Below are 18,069 nucleotides of genomic sequence, written 5' to 3'. Positions count from 1 at the left end.
GGAGCTGAAATTGTGGCAATAATCAATAGCTTACCAATCAAAAAGAGTCCAGGACCAGATGGATTCACAGCCGAATTCTACCAGAGGTACAAGGAGGAACTGGTACCATTCCTTCTGAAACTATTCCAATCAATAGAAAAAGAGGGAATCCTCCCTAACTCATTTTATGAGGCCAGTATCATTCTGATACCAAAGCCGGGCAGAGACACAACAAAAAAAGAGAATTTTAGACCAATATCCTTGATGAACATTGATGCAAAAATCCTCAATAAAATACTGGCAAAGCGAATCCAGCAGCACATCAAAAAGCTTATCCACCATGATCAAGTGGGCTTCATCCCTGGGATGCAAGGCTGGTTCAATATACGCAAATCAATAAATGTAATCCAGCATATAAACAGAGCCAAAGACAAAAACCACGATTATCTCAATAGATGCAGAAAAAGCCTTTGACAAAATTCAACAACGCTTCATGCTAAAAACTCTCAATAAATTAGGTATTTATGGGATGTATTTCAAAATATTAAGAGCTATCTATGACAAACCCACAGCCAATATCATACTGAATGGGCAAAAACTGGAAGCATTCCCTTTGAAAACTGGCACAAGACAGGGATGCCCTCTCTCACCACTCCTAAGCCACTTGTATTTCTAAAATGATATAATCTGTTTTCAAAAATTTACAGATACTTTAAAGTTCAAATAAAGATCCATTATCACTGTTCTGTTCTAATGGCTAACTACACACGGAGAGCTCAATGATTGGCTAACTTCATACACACACGTGCATACGTACACACACACGTGCAAGTAAGCACCACAACCTGACAAAGCCTCTCCTATCCCCTCACACAACTGTCCTAATCTGATGATAATTTCCTCCTCTGCACACACACTCATGCATGCACACACACACACACACACCCAATAAAAAGGAACAACTTAGGTGGCCACAAGACCTACACAATTCTTTTCATTTACAAAATTTTAACTTTTCTATGTTTTGGGTTATGCGCTCATTTCTCTGTTGAGATCTTAAACAAGAGGGAATTTAAAAAGTGCCTCATTCCCAATCACTGAGTAGCCTAACAATAATTAATTAAATTTTACGGCAGTCCTCATTACCTGTTGAATGTGCTTCCCAGCCTATATTTCTGATCCACTTCATTATCAATGACCAGAGAAAAGAATAAACCAAACTTCATTGGGATAGAAGAATAAATGTATCAGTTACCTAGAAAATATGCTACATATTTATTGTTCTAACAAGATATTTTTTAAAATTTGGTCAAGTCCTTCTTCACTTATATTAATACTATATGAATGCATCCCTTCTGGATAATTCTTTGCAAAGCACTAAACAAGACAGATAGATACACATGATATTCACAAGAAGACACTTGTGAACAGATTTCTGGAGGAGAATAATCACTTTCCAATGAAATACTTTCCCAGAGTCATTCACCCCGCCAAAAAAAAACAGCTAAAAGGTGTGTGTGTCATGGTCAGGAGGCTGGGACAAGAGGACATAAGGAATATAATTGTCTGGTTGAAAGGTTAACTTGCCTTCTTTTTTGAAGACAGGGTCTCACTCTGTCACCCCAGCGGCAGTGCAGTGGGTGCAACCATAGCTTACTGCAGTCTCCATCTCCTGGGCTCAAAGCGATCCTCCTGCCTCAGCCTTCCAAGTAGCTGGGACTGCAGGCATGTGCCACTACACCCAGATAATATTTTTTTTTGTTTTTTTTAGAGACAGGGTCTCACTATGTTGTCCAGGCTAACCTGCTTTATTTCTTTTGGGTAACTATCATCAGCTGAAACTCTGCCTTGGATTATCTCTCAGAGATTTTTACTTTTCTGTACTTTGTTATCATTACATTACTTTTAGCCTAGGAAGACATTCAGACTATGGCCTCGTGGAATGGATTTTTAAAAACAGCCACAAAATTCTTTCACACTCATCCTATCAAGAGATAGGTGTCTATGACCCCTTCCCTTGAGTATAGCTGTCTTGCAATTGCTTTGACCACTATAACACGACTTCCAAGGCTAGGTCAAATAAAGTGATAAAGCTTCCACTTTGTGCTTGGAGCCCATAAGAAGTTCAACCATAGTGATATTTCCATGCTGTGAGGAAAAGTCACATGTAAGCACTCAAGTCAGCAAATCTAGTCTTTAAACCATCCCAACAAAGGTGCCAGAGTTGTGAATGAAGGGGCCCCCAAATTATTCCAGCTCTCAAGCCTAAGCCCGTCTCAGCCTTAAAGTCATCCCAGCTGATACCCCAGATGTCTTGGGGACAGAGTCAAATCATCTTCACTGTGCCCTTACCAAATTCCTGACCCACAGATTTTACAAGCATAATAAAATCATTGGTGTTTTTAGCTACTAAGTTTTATGATAATTTGTAATGCAGAAATAGTAACTGGAACATTATATATCCAAATTTAATTCAAATGCACCTTATTATTAAACCTGGAATATCTTACACAGCTTTATATGAGATTTCTCATCCTTCTAAATTCTCCTAACATTTTATCTTTATTTCTTCCATGGCACTTATCATTTTCTACCTTATAGTCCTATTATTCACGTATATTTGTCATTTTTCTTTTCTTTTTTTTTTTGAGACAGAGTCTTGCTCTGTCACCCAGGCTAGAGTACAGTGGTGTGATCTCAGCTCACTGCAACCTCCGCCTCCCAGGTTCAAGCGATTCTCCTGCCTCAGCCTCCCGAGTAGCTGGGATTACAGGTGCCCGCCATCACGCCCAGCTAATTTTTGTATTTTTAGTAGAGACTGAGTTTCACCATCTTGGCCAGGATGGTCTTGAACTCCTGACCTCGTGATCCACCTGCCTCAGCCTCCCAAAGTGCTGGGATTACAGGTGTGAGCCACCGCACCCAGCCTATTTTTCATTTTTCATTAGAAAACAAAGTTCCTTTAGGACAATGTGTTTCTGCCTTGAATACCATAATGCCTACCATAGTATTTTACATATTATAAATACTCAATACATATTTCATGAATGAGTGAGTGAGCTAATCAAGATTAGGTGAGAAAGAGACATTAATGCTATAGAGGAAAAGAAATATATAGCAGATAAAAGGAAGAAATAAAGTAGTTATTGAAAGGATAAAAACATATTGAAAGGATAAAAACAAACAACATGCATGTGTTTTTCTTTTGGAAATGTGCTGAAAGAATTCACAATGGATCAATACACTTGACTCTACAAAATATTAAATTTTCAAAAAAAAATTTAAAAAATAAAACCCAGACTAGGGAAATATTAACCTCCTGAAACAAAATAAAAGTCTCTATTGTATAAAGAGTTCAAACCTTTTATGGAAAAAATCAAGTTCCCAATAATATACGTGATAGAAACTCACACAAGGAAAGGCAAACATATAAACAATAGATAGGGAAAGGACATGGAAAAATAGCAATGACATGTTAGGATAGTGGAACCACAATCCTGCACAGTTCAAAATATTATTAAAACACTCATAAACCTTCATATATTCCAGGATGATCCTTTAGTAACAGAACTTTAAGCTGATGGAAACCTTAATTTACATGCAGTAAAATTTACATTTGTGTACACAGTTATACGAGTTTTGACAAATGCATACAGTTGTGCAATCACCACCCTAATCAAGATACTAAACAGTTGCATTTACCCATAATATTCCATTTATACAATATTCTAGAAAAGCCAAAACAATGGAGGTGGAGAACACAGATCAGTCATAGCCAGGGGTTATAAATGAAAGGAAGGTTTAACTACAAAGAGTAGTATAAAGGAATTTTGGAAGGTGATAGAATTATTCTCTGCATCCTGTTTGCAGTAGTAGTTATATGAGTCTATACATGTTTTAAAATTCATATACACCAAAGAAAAGTGAACTTTACTATACTTAATTTAAATTAAAAAATTTTCACAGACAGATTCTTGCTCTGTCACCCAGGCTGGACTACACTGCTGCAATCACAGCTCACTGCAGCCTCAAACTCCTGGGCTCAAGCCATCCTCCTTCCTCAGCCTCCTGAGTAGCTGGGGTTACAGGCTTGTGCCACCACATCCAGCTAATTTTTTTTTTTTTTTTTTTTTTTGTAGCGACAAAGTCTTACTATGTTGCCCACACTAATCTCAAACTCCTGGCCTCAAGTGATCTTCCCACCTCAGCCTCCAAAGTGCTGGGATTATAGACATCAGCCACCAAGTACAGCTTATAATTAAAATTAAAAAAAAAAACTACTTTAGGGTTATTTGCTAAAACTTCTTCTCAAGATGTAGAAGGATGTGAGAAAACACAAGTAAGCTAGATTTCTCTCTCTTCTAGATCATCCTTAAGTCTATTGCTTTGGCCATCCTGAACATTTTGAATATTTCTTCTTCTTTGCTTATTTGTATTTCTCTGTATTTCAGTTCCCTTAGCATTATTTTGATGGCGTTTTCACGCCCAGTAAAGAAAACATCTGCCAGAGGACAAGACTAAAGCACTTGCTGAGAGCACAACAATCCTATGAATTCTCAACTGGGTTTCTCCAGGGCCAGGAAGATCTATCCCCCAGGTTGGAGGGCACATCGCAGGGATTGTTGGAGGGCTCTAGATCCAAACCTCAAACTTGGCTTCACTACATTCTGCACACGTGGCAGGGGTTGAGGGTTGCTGAAAAGAAACTACAGCCACCAGTAAACTCAATTGTTCATATCAAGAAGTAAGTATCAGCACAGAGGAAGATGACAAAATACTGAGCTCAATGTATAGCTTAACCACGTAACTGAGAAACACAATCACCAGGCTCATGAAATTATTTGAAGAGACTATAGAAAGGCCAAGAGCCCAAAATTAAATTTGTTTTTTTTAATTTCTTTTTTCTAATCTTTGTTTTTGTATTTTGGACCTGCCACTTCAAGACCAAAATCAAATTTCTAAGAATAAAATAAAAAGATGCATTTAAGTCTCATAAATTTCTACGGTTTAGATTGCTTATGAGAACCAATATAGGGTTTGGTTTCTCACTGACATTAAAGCCATCACTGAAAATATAGCTTCAAAAAAAAAAACTATTTCTTAACATTGAAATCTGAAAACAATAAGGAAAATCTTTTAAAGTCATATACATAAATTCCCTTCCCAAAGCTCATACTGTCCAAAATAAGTTTATTTAAAAATACTCACAGAGAAATGTAGTTGCAATTGTTCAATAAGAAAATGGAGTTGTGAACAATTGGTACCACCACCGTGCCCAGCTAATTTTTTGTATTTTTAATAGAGATGGGGTTTCACCAGGTGTGAGCCACCACACCTGGCCAAGTTACTTTTTACCCTAAAGAACAGGAACCAAACTGCCATACTGTCTTTAAACTAGATTTTAAAAATATTCCTTTCTGTGGGGAGCCAAAAAACAAGTTAAATGAACAAAAAATAAATAAATTAGATTTAAGGAATAAATTATTTCTCTTCTCTCACCCCAACTCAATATCAGTAAAGAGACACTGATCTTTTAAATTTAATGGTCATATATGTGTGCTTTTTCACTGAAGTCAGGTTCAAAATATTTCAGAAGCATATGTAATACAAGTAATTTTTTAAGGCAAGCAGAAAAAAAAAATGTTTAAAAATGAGATCCCACCTTACCCCAGACCATTCATTTAGGCAAAAGAGTAAGAAGCAAAAATTGGTACAAATATACAAATATCAAAATCAAGAAGAAAAGAGAAAAGAAAGTAAATCCAGGAACACCAGACCAACTTCTTTGACTACAGAGACCACACTCTGTGCATGTTTTGCATAATATCTAGCATACAAGAGGCTTCAACAATACTTCTTTTACGTGGTGGTGAATACATGGTCTATGTGAACTCAGTCAATAGTACTGTGCCAGATCTAAGTCAAAAGATGTTCTACATCATACATTAAAGAGTAAATTTTGCTGTAGTGAAGACTTAACCACAGAAAGCAAAGGTTTGAAAGGACCATGATGACAACTAATCTTACCCAAGGGTCAGTTCTTTTAAAACCATTTACTCAAGGAATAATGCCTAGGATCCTTCAATATCTTTTATAGGCAATTAGTTCATTTCCTTAAATCAGTTACATAACCCATATAATCTGGCAAAGGCAAGTTAGAATTGTAAAAGTAAATAAATCCTTCCCCTTGTTAAAAGGCTCACACAGAAATCAGCCTAGACAAGAATGATTACATTACAAATGTTATTTAGTCCCACAAAGCCTAAAGCAAACTAATCAAAATAAGAAATACAGATCTTCTCTCCTGTACAAATCATAATAAAGTGAAATCCAGAAATAAATTTCAAAAGGAAAACTAGAAAACAGTCGACAATTAACAGAGAACTTTTTGAGGATTTTTTTTTAAAATCACTTCAAACTAAAGTCACTGTTCCAAAATAAGATATACACAGCATTTTGGAAACACACAGGAAGAAGATCAACACAGAAAATGGAATAGGATAAAATGGAGGGGTTTTCTACTGCTCTAAAGATGGCTCTATTTCACACGGCAGAACCTACATGTATGTCCACTAAATGCTTCAATCTACTTCTATGTTAAAAACAAAATGACAACAACAAACGCAATGTAAGAACCTAAAAGATTTGTTGAAAATAAAAATATGACTGCTTAACTTAAAATTCACTACAGTAGCCCCCCAACCTCTTATCCACAGAAGATATGTTCCAAGTTCCCCCATATATCCCTGAAACCATGGATAGTACCATGCCCTATATAACTGTATATACCTATGACAAAGTTTAATTTATAAACTAAGCACAGGAAGAGATTAACCACAATAAATAATACTAAATGATAAAATAGAACAATTATAACCGTATGCCAGTATCACTACTCTTGCACTTTGGAGCCATTATTAAGTAAAATAAGGGCTGCTTGAACACAAGCAGTCAATACCCACAGTAAATCTGATAACCAAGAGGGTTACTAAGTAACTAACAGGTGGATAGGGCAGGTAGTATATACAGCGTGGATACGCTGGACCAAGGGGTGATTCTGGCAGGTGGGACAGAACAGGAGATTTCATCACACTACTCCAGTGAACAACTTGAAGTTTATGAATTATTTCTGGAATTTTCCATTTAATATTTTTGAACTGCAGTTGACTCTGGATAACTGAAACCATGAAAAGTAAAACCATAAATAAGGGTGGACTACTGTACAGTACTAACAGTAAAATGGACAATTTTGAAACTCCTCCTCAGATTCGCTAAATGATTGACCTTGTACATTTTCTTATTTTTCTGCAGCTTCCCAGGTATATTGGAAGAAAGACAGAAGACTGAGAGACTTCTAGCTAGACACCATTTTAAACAAGACTATACAATTGTTTCCTAGATCCAAAGGCAATATATCAATGTACAATTTTTTTAAAGTAATTCTATTTGAGGCCAAAATAATAGAGTGTATTAGTTTTCTTTTCCTGGGTAACAAACTACTATAAATTTAGCAACTTAAAGCCACACACAATTACTGTCTCAGAGTTAACTCATGGATCAGGAGTTCAGAATGCCAGTATTACTACTGGGTCTGGGTCCTTTGTTCAGAGTCTCACCAGGCTGAAATCATGGTGTCAACCATTGCTGTGGTCTCTCTCACCTGGAGCTCAGGGTCCTCTTTTAAGCTATTAAGGTTGTTGGCAGAATTCAGTTCCTTGTGGTTGTAGGACCGAAGTCCCCATTTTCTTGCTGGCTGTCAGGTGGGGATCATTTATAGCAACTCAAGGCTGCCTACAGTTTCCTGCCATGTGGCCTTCTCCAAAAATGGCACTTTGTTTCTTCAAGACCAACAGTAGAGTATCTTCTGGAGCACTGAATCTTTCTAACATCTTCTATCTCTGACCTCCTGGCCCTCTTTTAAAGGATCTCCCCTGATTAGATCAAGCCCACCCTCTCAAGAAAAAGTGATTTTATTGGATTTACATACAAGGTGGCAAGAATCCTGGAGGACATTTTAGAATTCTGTTTAACACATGCAATTAAAGAAAAAGAGCTTCCTAGTGATAAAGTTCTATCTAAAGACCTTTAGATTTTAAACCACATGCAATTAAAGAAAAAGAGCTTCCTAGTGATAAAGTTCTATATAAAACCTTGCATAGAAAAGAATGCATAAGCCACATATGCTTCAGAGGATCCTCAAATAGTATTTTTTGTGTTTTATCTTTTAATAAAATTGAACAACAAACAGTTTGAGATTATAATCTCAGATAAATTTATTAGAGATTAATTTACTCATTGAAGTTTAATTAGGGTAGAACCCTTTAGTGATGTTTTGGCTGATATATCCCAAAAAGAAGCCTATGTACCAACCTGGCTCCACACTATCAAGGACAAAGTCCACCCATGGATCACTGCAGCAACTCAGGACACATTGGGTAGAAGAATAAAAAGAGGGATGTTCACCAAGAAAAAGCAGTCACCTACATAATTTCTAGAAGAACCCAGACCAACTATCAATATTAAGTAAGACTTTCAAGTCTGTTTTCTCAGTACAATTCTAAAGAAGCATACTTAGAAATGTTTGGAAAAAGAAGTTACCATGATACAGGAGGAATGTAAGAACAAGAACAAATTCTTTTTTTTTTCTTTTATTATTATTATACTTTAAGTTTTAGGGTACATGTGCACAATGTGCAGGTTAGTTACATATGTATACATGTGCCATGCTGGTGTGCTGCACCCATTAACTCGTCATTTAGCATTAGGTATATCTCCTAAAGCTATCCCTCCCCCGTCCCCCCACCCCACAACAGTCCCCAGAGTGTGATGTTCCCCTTCCTGTGTCCATGTGAAGAACAAATTCTTTAAAGCCAATACTGTGATTGTTGGACTAAAAATAATAACAAAGTTCTAAATAGCAGCAATGACAAAGCTAAAAACTGAATTAGTAAATTAGAAGGCAAACACACAGGGAAAAATGATGAAAAGATAAGATTGTGAAGAAAAAGCAAGAGACGTGGAAGATATTTATCTTTCTAGGCTATATGATAGCAGGTTATAGCAGAGACTAGCTTAGCTATTCATCAAACCTATTTCTTCTTCCTCCTGATCACATAGCTAGAGTATATTTCCAAGCCTCCTTTGCAGTGATTGACCTCTGGCCAATATAATATTGGCAGAAGTGAGATGTGCCACTTATAAGCTTGATCCCTAAAAAACCTCCAGGCATTACTTACTCTCTTTCCCCTTCTGTGGTACCCTTGAAAGCCACAAGGTGGAAGAGTCCTAGATCTCTTGAGAGTCACCCACCAGGGACATGCACTTTGGTCTTTACTTAAGCAAAACATAAAATTTCTATTATTAGATTTTAGAGTTTGTCTGTTACAGCAGGGAACATTATTTAATGAATACATAAACAGGTGTTGGAAATATGGTGTTGCCCCCAACAAAAAAATCTAAAATAAAAGACATGGGTTTAGTGGTCAGGCAGTGGGCAGTAAGAACATATATTTAACAAGTTAAAAGGCTGAAAAGCCCTATAATACTGTGGCAAAACAACTGGTAAAATTGGAATCTATAATAAGTGAATAGGCATACCACATCCCTACTGGGCCTGTTGCACTATAATTGAATAAAGAGTAAGAGTTATAGTGTACACTGGTATTCGCTTTCTGCTTTTGGCAAGGTAGTGCATAAAAACGATAAGCTCAGAAAAGTATTAGCTCATTTGCAGACTGAATTTATAAGGAAAGAAGTAGTCCCAGAAACTTAGGCCTCACAGAGTTAGAAAGGTGAACACATACAGATCTTAAACAGTATGAGAAAAAAAAAAAATAGTAAAGGCTTATGCAATAAAGTCCCAAGAAGGCTTCTAGTTCAACAAAGTGACTCAACTCTGAGGCAGAGATCAGATTCAAGCATGATCTTACCACCCACTGTTTCACATCACCTCAATGTAAGGCCATCAAACTGAGAAAGAAGCATGAAGCAAGGGCTATCCTCCCCAACCTCCACTACTTTCCCAAAGAGAGGAGAAGAAAAATAAAATAATTCTTGAAAATTATATTTAGGGAAGAACAGTGGGTATGGTGTCTGCACAGAACCTATTGGAAAGAAAAAGATGAGATGCCTACTATATTTTGAGGGAATGATAATGTCAAAAAAACACAAATGTGGACTAAATTTTAATAAACGTTTGTGCCGGGCACAGTGGCTCATGCCTGTAATCCTAGCACTTTGGGAGGCCGAGGCGGGTGGATCACGAGGTCAAGAGATCAAGACCATCCTGGCCAACATGGTGAAGCCCTGTCTCTACTAAAAATACAGAAAACCAGGGAGGCTGAGGCAGGAGAATCACTTGAACCCGAGAGGCAGAGCTTGCAGTGAGCCGAGACTGCACCAATGCACTCCAGCCTGGTGACAGAGTGAGACTCCGTCTAAAAAAATTAAAATAAACGTTTGTTCAGAACCTTAAACTAACCCCCAGGCAAAAAGCAAAAAGCAGGCAGTAAAAGACATATATAAATGTAAATGTAGACACAATTGCAGATATAGATATACAGATATAAAGAGAGAAAGAGAAGTATGCCTCCTAAGGAATGTATATTTCCCAGCATCTACTTCAGAAGTATACATTTAATATATATATATAATATATAAAAATAAAATATGTACATAAATATAATATATAAAAATAAAATATATATATGAAAACAAGGAAAAGCCAGCGTGCAGCTAGGAGCTCAAGAGAACAATGAGCAAAGGAGTTCCTTCCAGGGAATCAAGGTCTAAGCAAGGAAATTCCCCTACTACCAGAGCAGAGGAACTTCACGGGGCCTGCCTAAGTAGATTATATGATTTGTTATGAAGCAGAGAATATTGTTTGTCTCTGGTTCTTCCCTTTTCTAAATGAAAGGTTTTGTTATAGTTATTTTATTCTAGCTTCTTCATTGTATATTGGGGGTGGGAGGAGACACCAGTGCAGATAACTTGCAATTTTAGTTGAGTAGTTACCAGCTCATGAGGAGCCATGGCTGAATCTTATGGAGAGGGTTGAGCATCCCTGGAAGATACTAGATTTTGAAATGGATGTAGTGACTACATGGGCCATTGGACTGTTGCCCCCTAGGGAAGGAGTGAGTGTGTTCTATGTATGAGAGAAAGAATGAAAAGATATTTGATGACCAGAAGGTAGACTGTGCCAGATACTAGCTATTATTCATCAAACCTATTTGCTCCTCCTGTTAGAGAATGAGTGAGATTACATTTTCCAGCCTCTCTTACAGCTAGGTATGGCTATATAATTAAGTTCAGACCAACAGAATATGGGTAGAAGTAATGTGTGGCATCCATGCCTGGCCCTTAAAGACCCTCCCACATGCAACACTCTTTGGTCTTTCCCCTTCTGAAGCAATCTTCAAAGCCATCTTAAAGATGGAAGAGCCATACAATGGAAGGATTCTAAGTACTTAAATCGCCACTGCAAAGAAAACCATCACAAACCAGAAACACTATTTTGGGCTTGAGGCAGTGAGAAATAAACCACTTCTTCTCCCTCTTATCTGGGAATTCAAACATTTATTGAACACCTACTACGTACAAAGTACATGGTATTTTCTCTCTCCTATCTTCCTTACACTCTCGGTACTACAAAAGATTTTTTAATGTGTTAACATAACATATCTTTACTCAAGGATCCTGAGATGAAATATTTTATAGGAGAAATGAAGATTTCTCAGTTAATTAAAAGTCCTGGATTCACAAAAGATTTCTTCATCATTTCTTTATATGACAAAAATATAGCAAACAGCTAATAGTTTACACAGATTGAGTACCATACTAGACAAATTCATTTCAACCCAACCTGAATTCTAATGCAGGATCTGACCTTTACAAGGTATTTGAACTTGAGGCAAGTTACTTCCCTCCTCTGGGTCTTAATTTCTTCAGATAATTAAGGAATGAGACCAGCTAGCCTCACGTTAAATAAAGTAATATTCTTCATGGCTTCCTCTTTCTTTCATCAAAAGGGAAGTAAATTAATTTCTCAAGCAGAGGCCTAGAAAAAGCAATTTTTAAAAAGGCAACTTCCATAGAGGCTTTGTACTACACTCTCCTATATTTTAAAAGCTTAGGAAAAACTGAGCCAACCACAATAAAGACTTATCTTAGAAGATAGCTTCATTCCTGTATTCAAAATATGTACCCAGCAATGCTAAGGTATATTGTCACTGATTAATTTTATTTCTCCATCACTATAAGCAATGAAATCATATAATTATTTCTATCAGGTTTATCATCTAGTTTTAAACTCTGCACTTTGTGAAGTATAACACTGACAAAATTTAAAGGAAGAAAAGGGAAATATCTGCATTCCCTGAGGAAAGGGTAACTGGAGGATCTCTTTTGGAGGATCAAATAGATATTATAGATCAAATAGACATCTGAATAGATTATCAAGGCTAGTCGAGACCCAAAATATGATTTGAAATATAATCTATTCCCTCATTCCTCACAGAATGATAAAAACTACAAATGATCTATTCAAGAACACTATTGTTTACAGAACCAAAAAGTACTTTCCATAAACAACTGACTCTTGTATTTGTTGCTGTAGGCTACATCATCAGGTATACTAAAAATTTTTAATAAAATCAATGTGACAAATTTCAAGTGAGCAAATGCCATTATAAAACATTACTGACCTTTCATTCATAATTTAAAAAAAGAAATTTAGATGTTCCTTGTGACTTTGGTGACTTAGGAATGAAAATTTTTTTAACAAATGTAAATACTGCTAACATATTTTTTAATATATAAGCTGTTAATAAATCCTTCTCTTTGATCATAATTCAAAGCATTTCCTAATAGGCCTTTTTTCACTGATACCTATTAATATCAGAAATATGCATATATAACATGCTATCTTGCTTACGTAGTAAATAATCAGCCAAAGACACATGCAGTACAATTTAGGTCATTAACTAGAACTTTAAAATATCTTAAGCTACAAATTATATGCAAAGTCAAGGGAAGTATACAAACAGTAGAAAAATTTCTTCATAACCTCAATGTAAACCATCACAACTGATCAATATTTACTGAACATCTACAGAGCAAATTGTCCATTGCTCTGTTAAAAAAAGAAAACATTTTTAATCATATGTTTCCATAAATATGAAGGACTTCCCTAAAATGATAAGAAACTTGGATAAGATAATGACTAGACACTTGGCAAAGAGAAACCTGTGTTTAACTCAATACTGATAAAGCCACTGGCCAACCTATCATAAACCCAAGACCTACTTGCTTCATGGCAGTCTCTCCAATTTTGTCTGAATGTTTGCGGATGCTCTCCAGAAAGTCTTTGAGATCGGACATAGAAACATCTTTTATTTCTTCTCGAAGCTTGGGGATGTTGTCCACCATCACCTTGCAGAATCGATAGTGGCTTACTTGAGGCAGGTAGGTATGCTCTAGATGTTCCAGAGTTTTCAGTGCAGGATAATGCCTACAAAAGGAATTGATCACCTTTAGCTCACTCAGTTTTCTTCAGGGTTAGGCAAAATGTCTAGCCTGAATTGGTTTTCACTGTGCATTAACACAAATCCAGCATGAAGTTTTAATGAGAACATCAGTGAAAAGAATCTCAAATTATTAAAAACTAATACATACTTTAAAAGACCAGGAAATTATAATCAAAAAAAGATTTTATCCAAAGAATGCATAAGATTTAAAATAGCTACCAATAAAATTAATGACATAAGAGAAATAAAAGGGGCCAGGCATGGTGGATCATGCTTGTAATCCCAGCACTTTGGGAGGCCAAGACAGGTGGATCACTTGAGGCCAGGAATTTGAGACTAGCCGGGTCAACACAGTAAAACCCCATCTCTACTAAAAATACAAAAATTAGCCAGGCCTGGTGGCGCAAGCCACCTCAGAAAGCTGAGGCATGAGAATCATTTGAAACCCGGAGGAGGTTTCAGTTAGCCAAGATCACACCAGTGCACTCCAGCCTAGAGGACGAAGTGAGACTCAATCTTAAAAAAAGAGAAATAAAAGGAAATAAAGAATGATTGTCTCAATGCCAAAAAAAAATTCATCCTATAAAATGAAGTATCCAAGGCTAGACTTCTAACTATGGCACACAGAAAAGCTTGGCAAATCTTCTATCCAAAGAAAACAAATGTAAACTATCCAAAACAACTATTTCAGGGTTCTGGAAACTAAACAAAAGAGAACAACAAATCAAGAAGTGTTTATTCATAATAACTGCTCAACAGTGGGACTCTGTAGCTTTCTTGCCTGGGGCTACTTCCAACACCCTCCCCCTCTAATTCCTCCACCCCTGGTCATTGGCCATGGCTAGTCATGAAAACCAGCAGCTTTCCTGAGATGAGGGGCTGACATAATTAGGAGCAGAGGGCAAAAAACTCATATTGAGAGATGCTGTTAGTGAAAGTAGCGAACTCAGTAAAAATAAATAAATAAATAAGAAAAGTCTCCAGCTCTACTGGTCAAAAGTTACAATTTGGGTTGGGGCAAACAACAGACCAAAGGACTAATCAGAAATTTAACGGGGAAGTCATAAAAATAAAAGACCTACAGAAGGGCTTGATAAACTCCGCAAGTTGCTAGCCGGCTGAGAGGCTATGCATACCTGCAGGCGATACCTAAAAGGGTCTAAGCAATCCACTCATCCCTGGCTGACTAGGAGGCTGTAGACAGGCACATGGGAAACCTAAGAAGGTAGGTAAAAGTTTAAGCTGACTTTAAAACTGCTTTTAATGTAGTCCCTAACCCATATACAAACTCATTAGCAAAGACTGGAAACCTTACTCACTCAAGTTTGTTTGAGCATAACCTCTAACCAATCATTAGCTGATGACTATTTAAAAATCAAAGTGAAATATGATACCTTGCCAGATAAACAAAGACAGAAAATTCCTTGCTAGCAGACCTGCCTTACAAGAAATACTAAAGGAAGCCTGAAAGGAAATGACCGCAGATGGTAACTTGAATTCACAGAAAGAAACAAAGAACATGGGAAATAGTAAATACATGCTAAATATGAAAGACAAATATTTTTTCTCTTTTCTTAACTTCTTTAAAAGATAAGATTTTTTAAAGCAATGATTATAACACTGTATCATTGGGTTTACAAAATATTTAAGTGTAATATATCTAACAAATAACAGCACAAAAGAGTAGGAAAGAAATGGAGCTAATGGAAGCAAAACTACTGCTATATATTATACCAAATTTATATCAGCAGTGACCTCCAGTAGACTGTGATAAGATGCATATTATAATCCATAGAACAACCTCTAAAAAACCAAAAATACATATCATTTGAAAATCAACAAAAGAATTCAAATAGTACACTAAAAATATATAACACAAAAGAAAGCAGTAAAGAAGCAACAAAAACAAAACAAAAAAAGACATGAAAAATAGAAAACAAAGAAGAAAATCCAACCATATCAATAATTACATTAAATGTGAATGGACTAAGCACTCCAATTGGAAGGCCAACATTGTCAGGACTTAAAAAGCATGATCCAACTACATATTGTCTACAAGAAACACACTTAGATTCAAAGATACAAATAGGTTGAAAGTAAAAGAGGAAAGAAGATATGCCATAAAAAAAAGTAACCACAAGGCTGGGCACAGTGGCTCATACCTATAATGCCAACACTTTGGGAGGTCAAGGTGGGTGGATCACTTGAGCTCAGGAGTTTGAGATCTGCCTGGGCAACAAGGCAAAACCTCATCTCTACCAAAAAAATTACAAAAAAATTAGCCAGGTGTGGTGGCATGCACCCGTAGTCCCAACTACTTGGGAAGCTGAGGTGGGAGGATCACTTAAACCCGGTTGGGCAGAGGTTGCAGTGAGGTGAGATCAGCCCACTGCATTCTAGCCTGGGTAACAGAGTGAGACCCGTCAAAAAATAAAAATAAAAAATAAAGGAACCACAAAAGAGCTGAAATGGCTGTATTAATATGAGATACAAAAGACTTTAAGCCAACAAATATTGCTAGTAACACAGAGGGACATTCCATAAAAATAAAAGGGATGATATTTGTCTAATAGGAAAGCTTCTATAAGCATACAAGGACAAATAAAATTAAGATTAATAAAGCTGAATAGGTAGAAACGAAATAAGTTATGCAAAGAAAACATAAGAATAAAGAGAAAAACTGGTAAAGTTTATTTGTAATGTGTACCTAAAAGATTAATAGGCCAGGCGTGGTGGCTCATGCCTGTAATTCCAGCACTTTGGGAGGCTGAGGCGGGCAGATCACTTGCGGTCAGGAGTTCAAGACAAGCCTAGGCAACGTGGTGAAACCTCTTCTCTACTAAAAATACAAAAATTAGTCGGGCATGTTGGTGGGAGCCTATAATCCCAGCTACTCAAGAGGCTGAAGCAGGAGAATTGCTTGACCCTAGGAGACGGAGGGTGCAGTGAGCTGAGATCACACCACTGCACTCCAGCCTGGGTGATAGAGTAAGGCGCCATCTCAAAGAAAAAAGATTAATAAACTTGAGTTGTTTTTGTAAAAAAAAAAAAAAAAAAAAATGAACAAAGAAAATTCACAAAAGAACCAAAAAGGGCCAACATATGAAAAAAAAAATGTTTAACTGATATGTGAAAAAATGCAAATCAAATTGCCAAATATTTCTTAAAAAATAATTTGTAATACATCAGGGGTTTCAATAATGGAATTCACAGCCAGCTGACAAACAGGTTTTTATTAATGACACAAGTTTTCAATGAAGAATTTTAGCAAAACAACTATTTTAAGCAATTGCATTTTCAAACAAAAAAAAGATGCACAGCAGTATGTATAAGCCTCTTGAATTATAGAATTATTTATATTAGCAAATAAAAAAACTAACCTAGATGTCTAATAAGAAGTAGTAAAAGGCTAATAAAATAGCAAAATGTTTACAATATTGTTGAATGAAAATCATTTCAAAAAATAGATCTAATTGCCTCTTGGCCTTTTGGCTAAGATCAAATTTAATTTCTGATATATCTTATCAGTTTAATATCTGATACATCCTCTTATCAGAGGACAATATTTATTAAATGGATTTTCGCAGCAGGGAGATAAAATGGGAACTTATTTAGTCCACTCCATGCATCAACCTGGCATTGCAGTACCTCCAGGAATGGTGCTCCAATTGAAAAAAAAAAAATAGATCTTACAACTATAATCATAATATTCTTCAAAATTATAAATACTTACACATATAAATTATGAACATGTATGCATATATGAGATATATATCACTGGAAACACACACACACACAAAAGTAGAGAGCAAAATGAGAAAAATAAATACAAAAATGTTAGGCATATTTTTCCTTTGGATGGCAATATTACGAGCTAATTTCCTTTGGATGGCAATATTACAAGATAATTTTCTCCTTCATACTTTTAATTTCCTAATTTCCATGTTTCCCATGATATATTTGGTACAGGAAAAATTCAGTTCCATCCTTAAAAAGAAAAAAGACTTATAGCTCTATTTTGGACTTTAAGAATGATTTTCACAGCAGATACTTAAACTCTTCTTGCTCTAATGAATTTAGTACCACAAATGCTAAAGACTAGAGACTGGTTTTACTTGGTTTTTTTGTTTTGTTTTGTTTTGTTTTGTTTTAATGTTTTCCCTCATGTGTTCCAAAAATCAAAGTCTTTGTTTAAGTAAATGGAGGGAAGAAAGTTTTATTCTCCCTAAATTTAGAAATAAAAGTACAAATATAGTTAAATCTGAAATCATTGCTCTTATTAAAATTTTACAGGCTCAAAAACAATACAATTCACATGGTTTAGTGTAAACAGAATGGTGTTTATACTACAATTAGGTATGAAGAGCTATGTGCAATAAAATGCAATTCCTCTAGAGAGAAACTTTAGAACGGATAGAAAGCCAAAAATTAAGCCAAAAAGATAAACACACTTTGGGGTTTAGTTATATTTTGGAACATTGTTTATAGAATGAGGAAAATTCAACAATGTTGTCTGCAGACGCAAGGCACATTCACTGATGAGACACATGGCTCATGCTGAAAA

The 18,069-nt window shown here is 36.0% G+C and overlaps 1 protein-coding gene and 1 non-coding gene across 4 annotated transcripts in view; one reads left to right on the top strand and one right to left on the bottom strand.

Moving 5' to 3' along the window:
• Positions 1 to 18,069, bottom strand: part of EXOC6B (exocyst complex component 6B) — a 652,998-nt gene that overhangs the window by 531,460 nt on the left and 103,469 nt on the right. For all 3 annotated transcript variants that reach the window (XR_010109257.1, XM_003808189.4, XM_055107798.2), the window contains one exon: positions 13,285 to 13,489. Coding sequence is in view for 2 of the 3 variants with exons in the window: in XM_003808189.4 (XP_003808237.1) it covers positions 13,285 to 13,489 (205 nt within the window). In the remaining variant the exon portion in view is untranslated. The remainder of the gene's footprint in view (positions 1 to 13,284; positions 13,490 to 18,069) is intronic.
• On the top strand, positions 16,978 to 17,175 carry LOC112439023 (U2 spliceosomal RNA). Its single transcript, XR_003027325.1, has one exon. It is a non-coding gene; the product is annotated as a U2 spliceosomal RNA (small nuclear RNA).

The sequence above is a fragment of the Pan paniscus genome, chromosome 12, assembly GCF_029289425.2.
Source record: "Pan paniscus chromosome 12, NHGRI_mPanPan1-v2.0_pri, whole genome shotgun sequence".
NCBI lineage: Eukaryota > Metazoa > Chordata > Mammalia > Primates > Hominidae > Pan > Pan paniscus.
The sequence above is the reverse complement of the archived record's forward strand: the minus strand, read 5'-3'. Positions and strand labels throughout refer to the sequence as shown.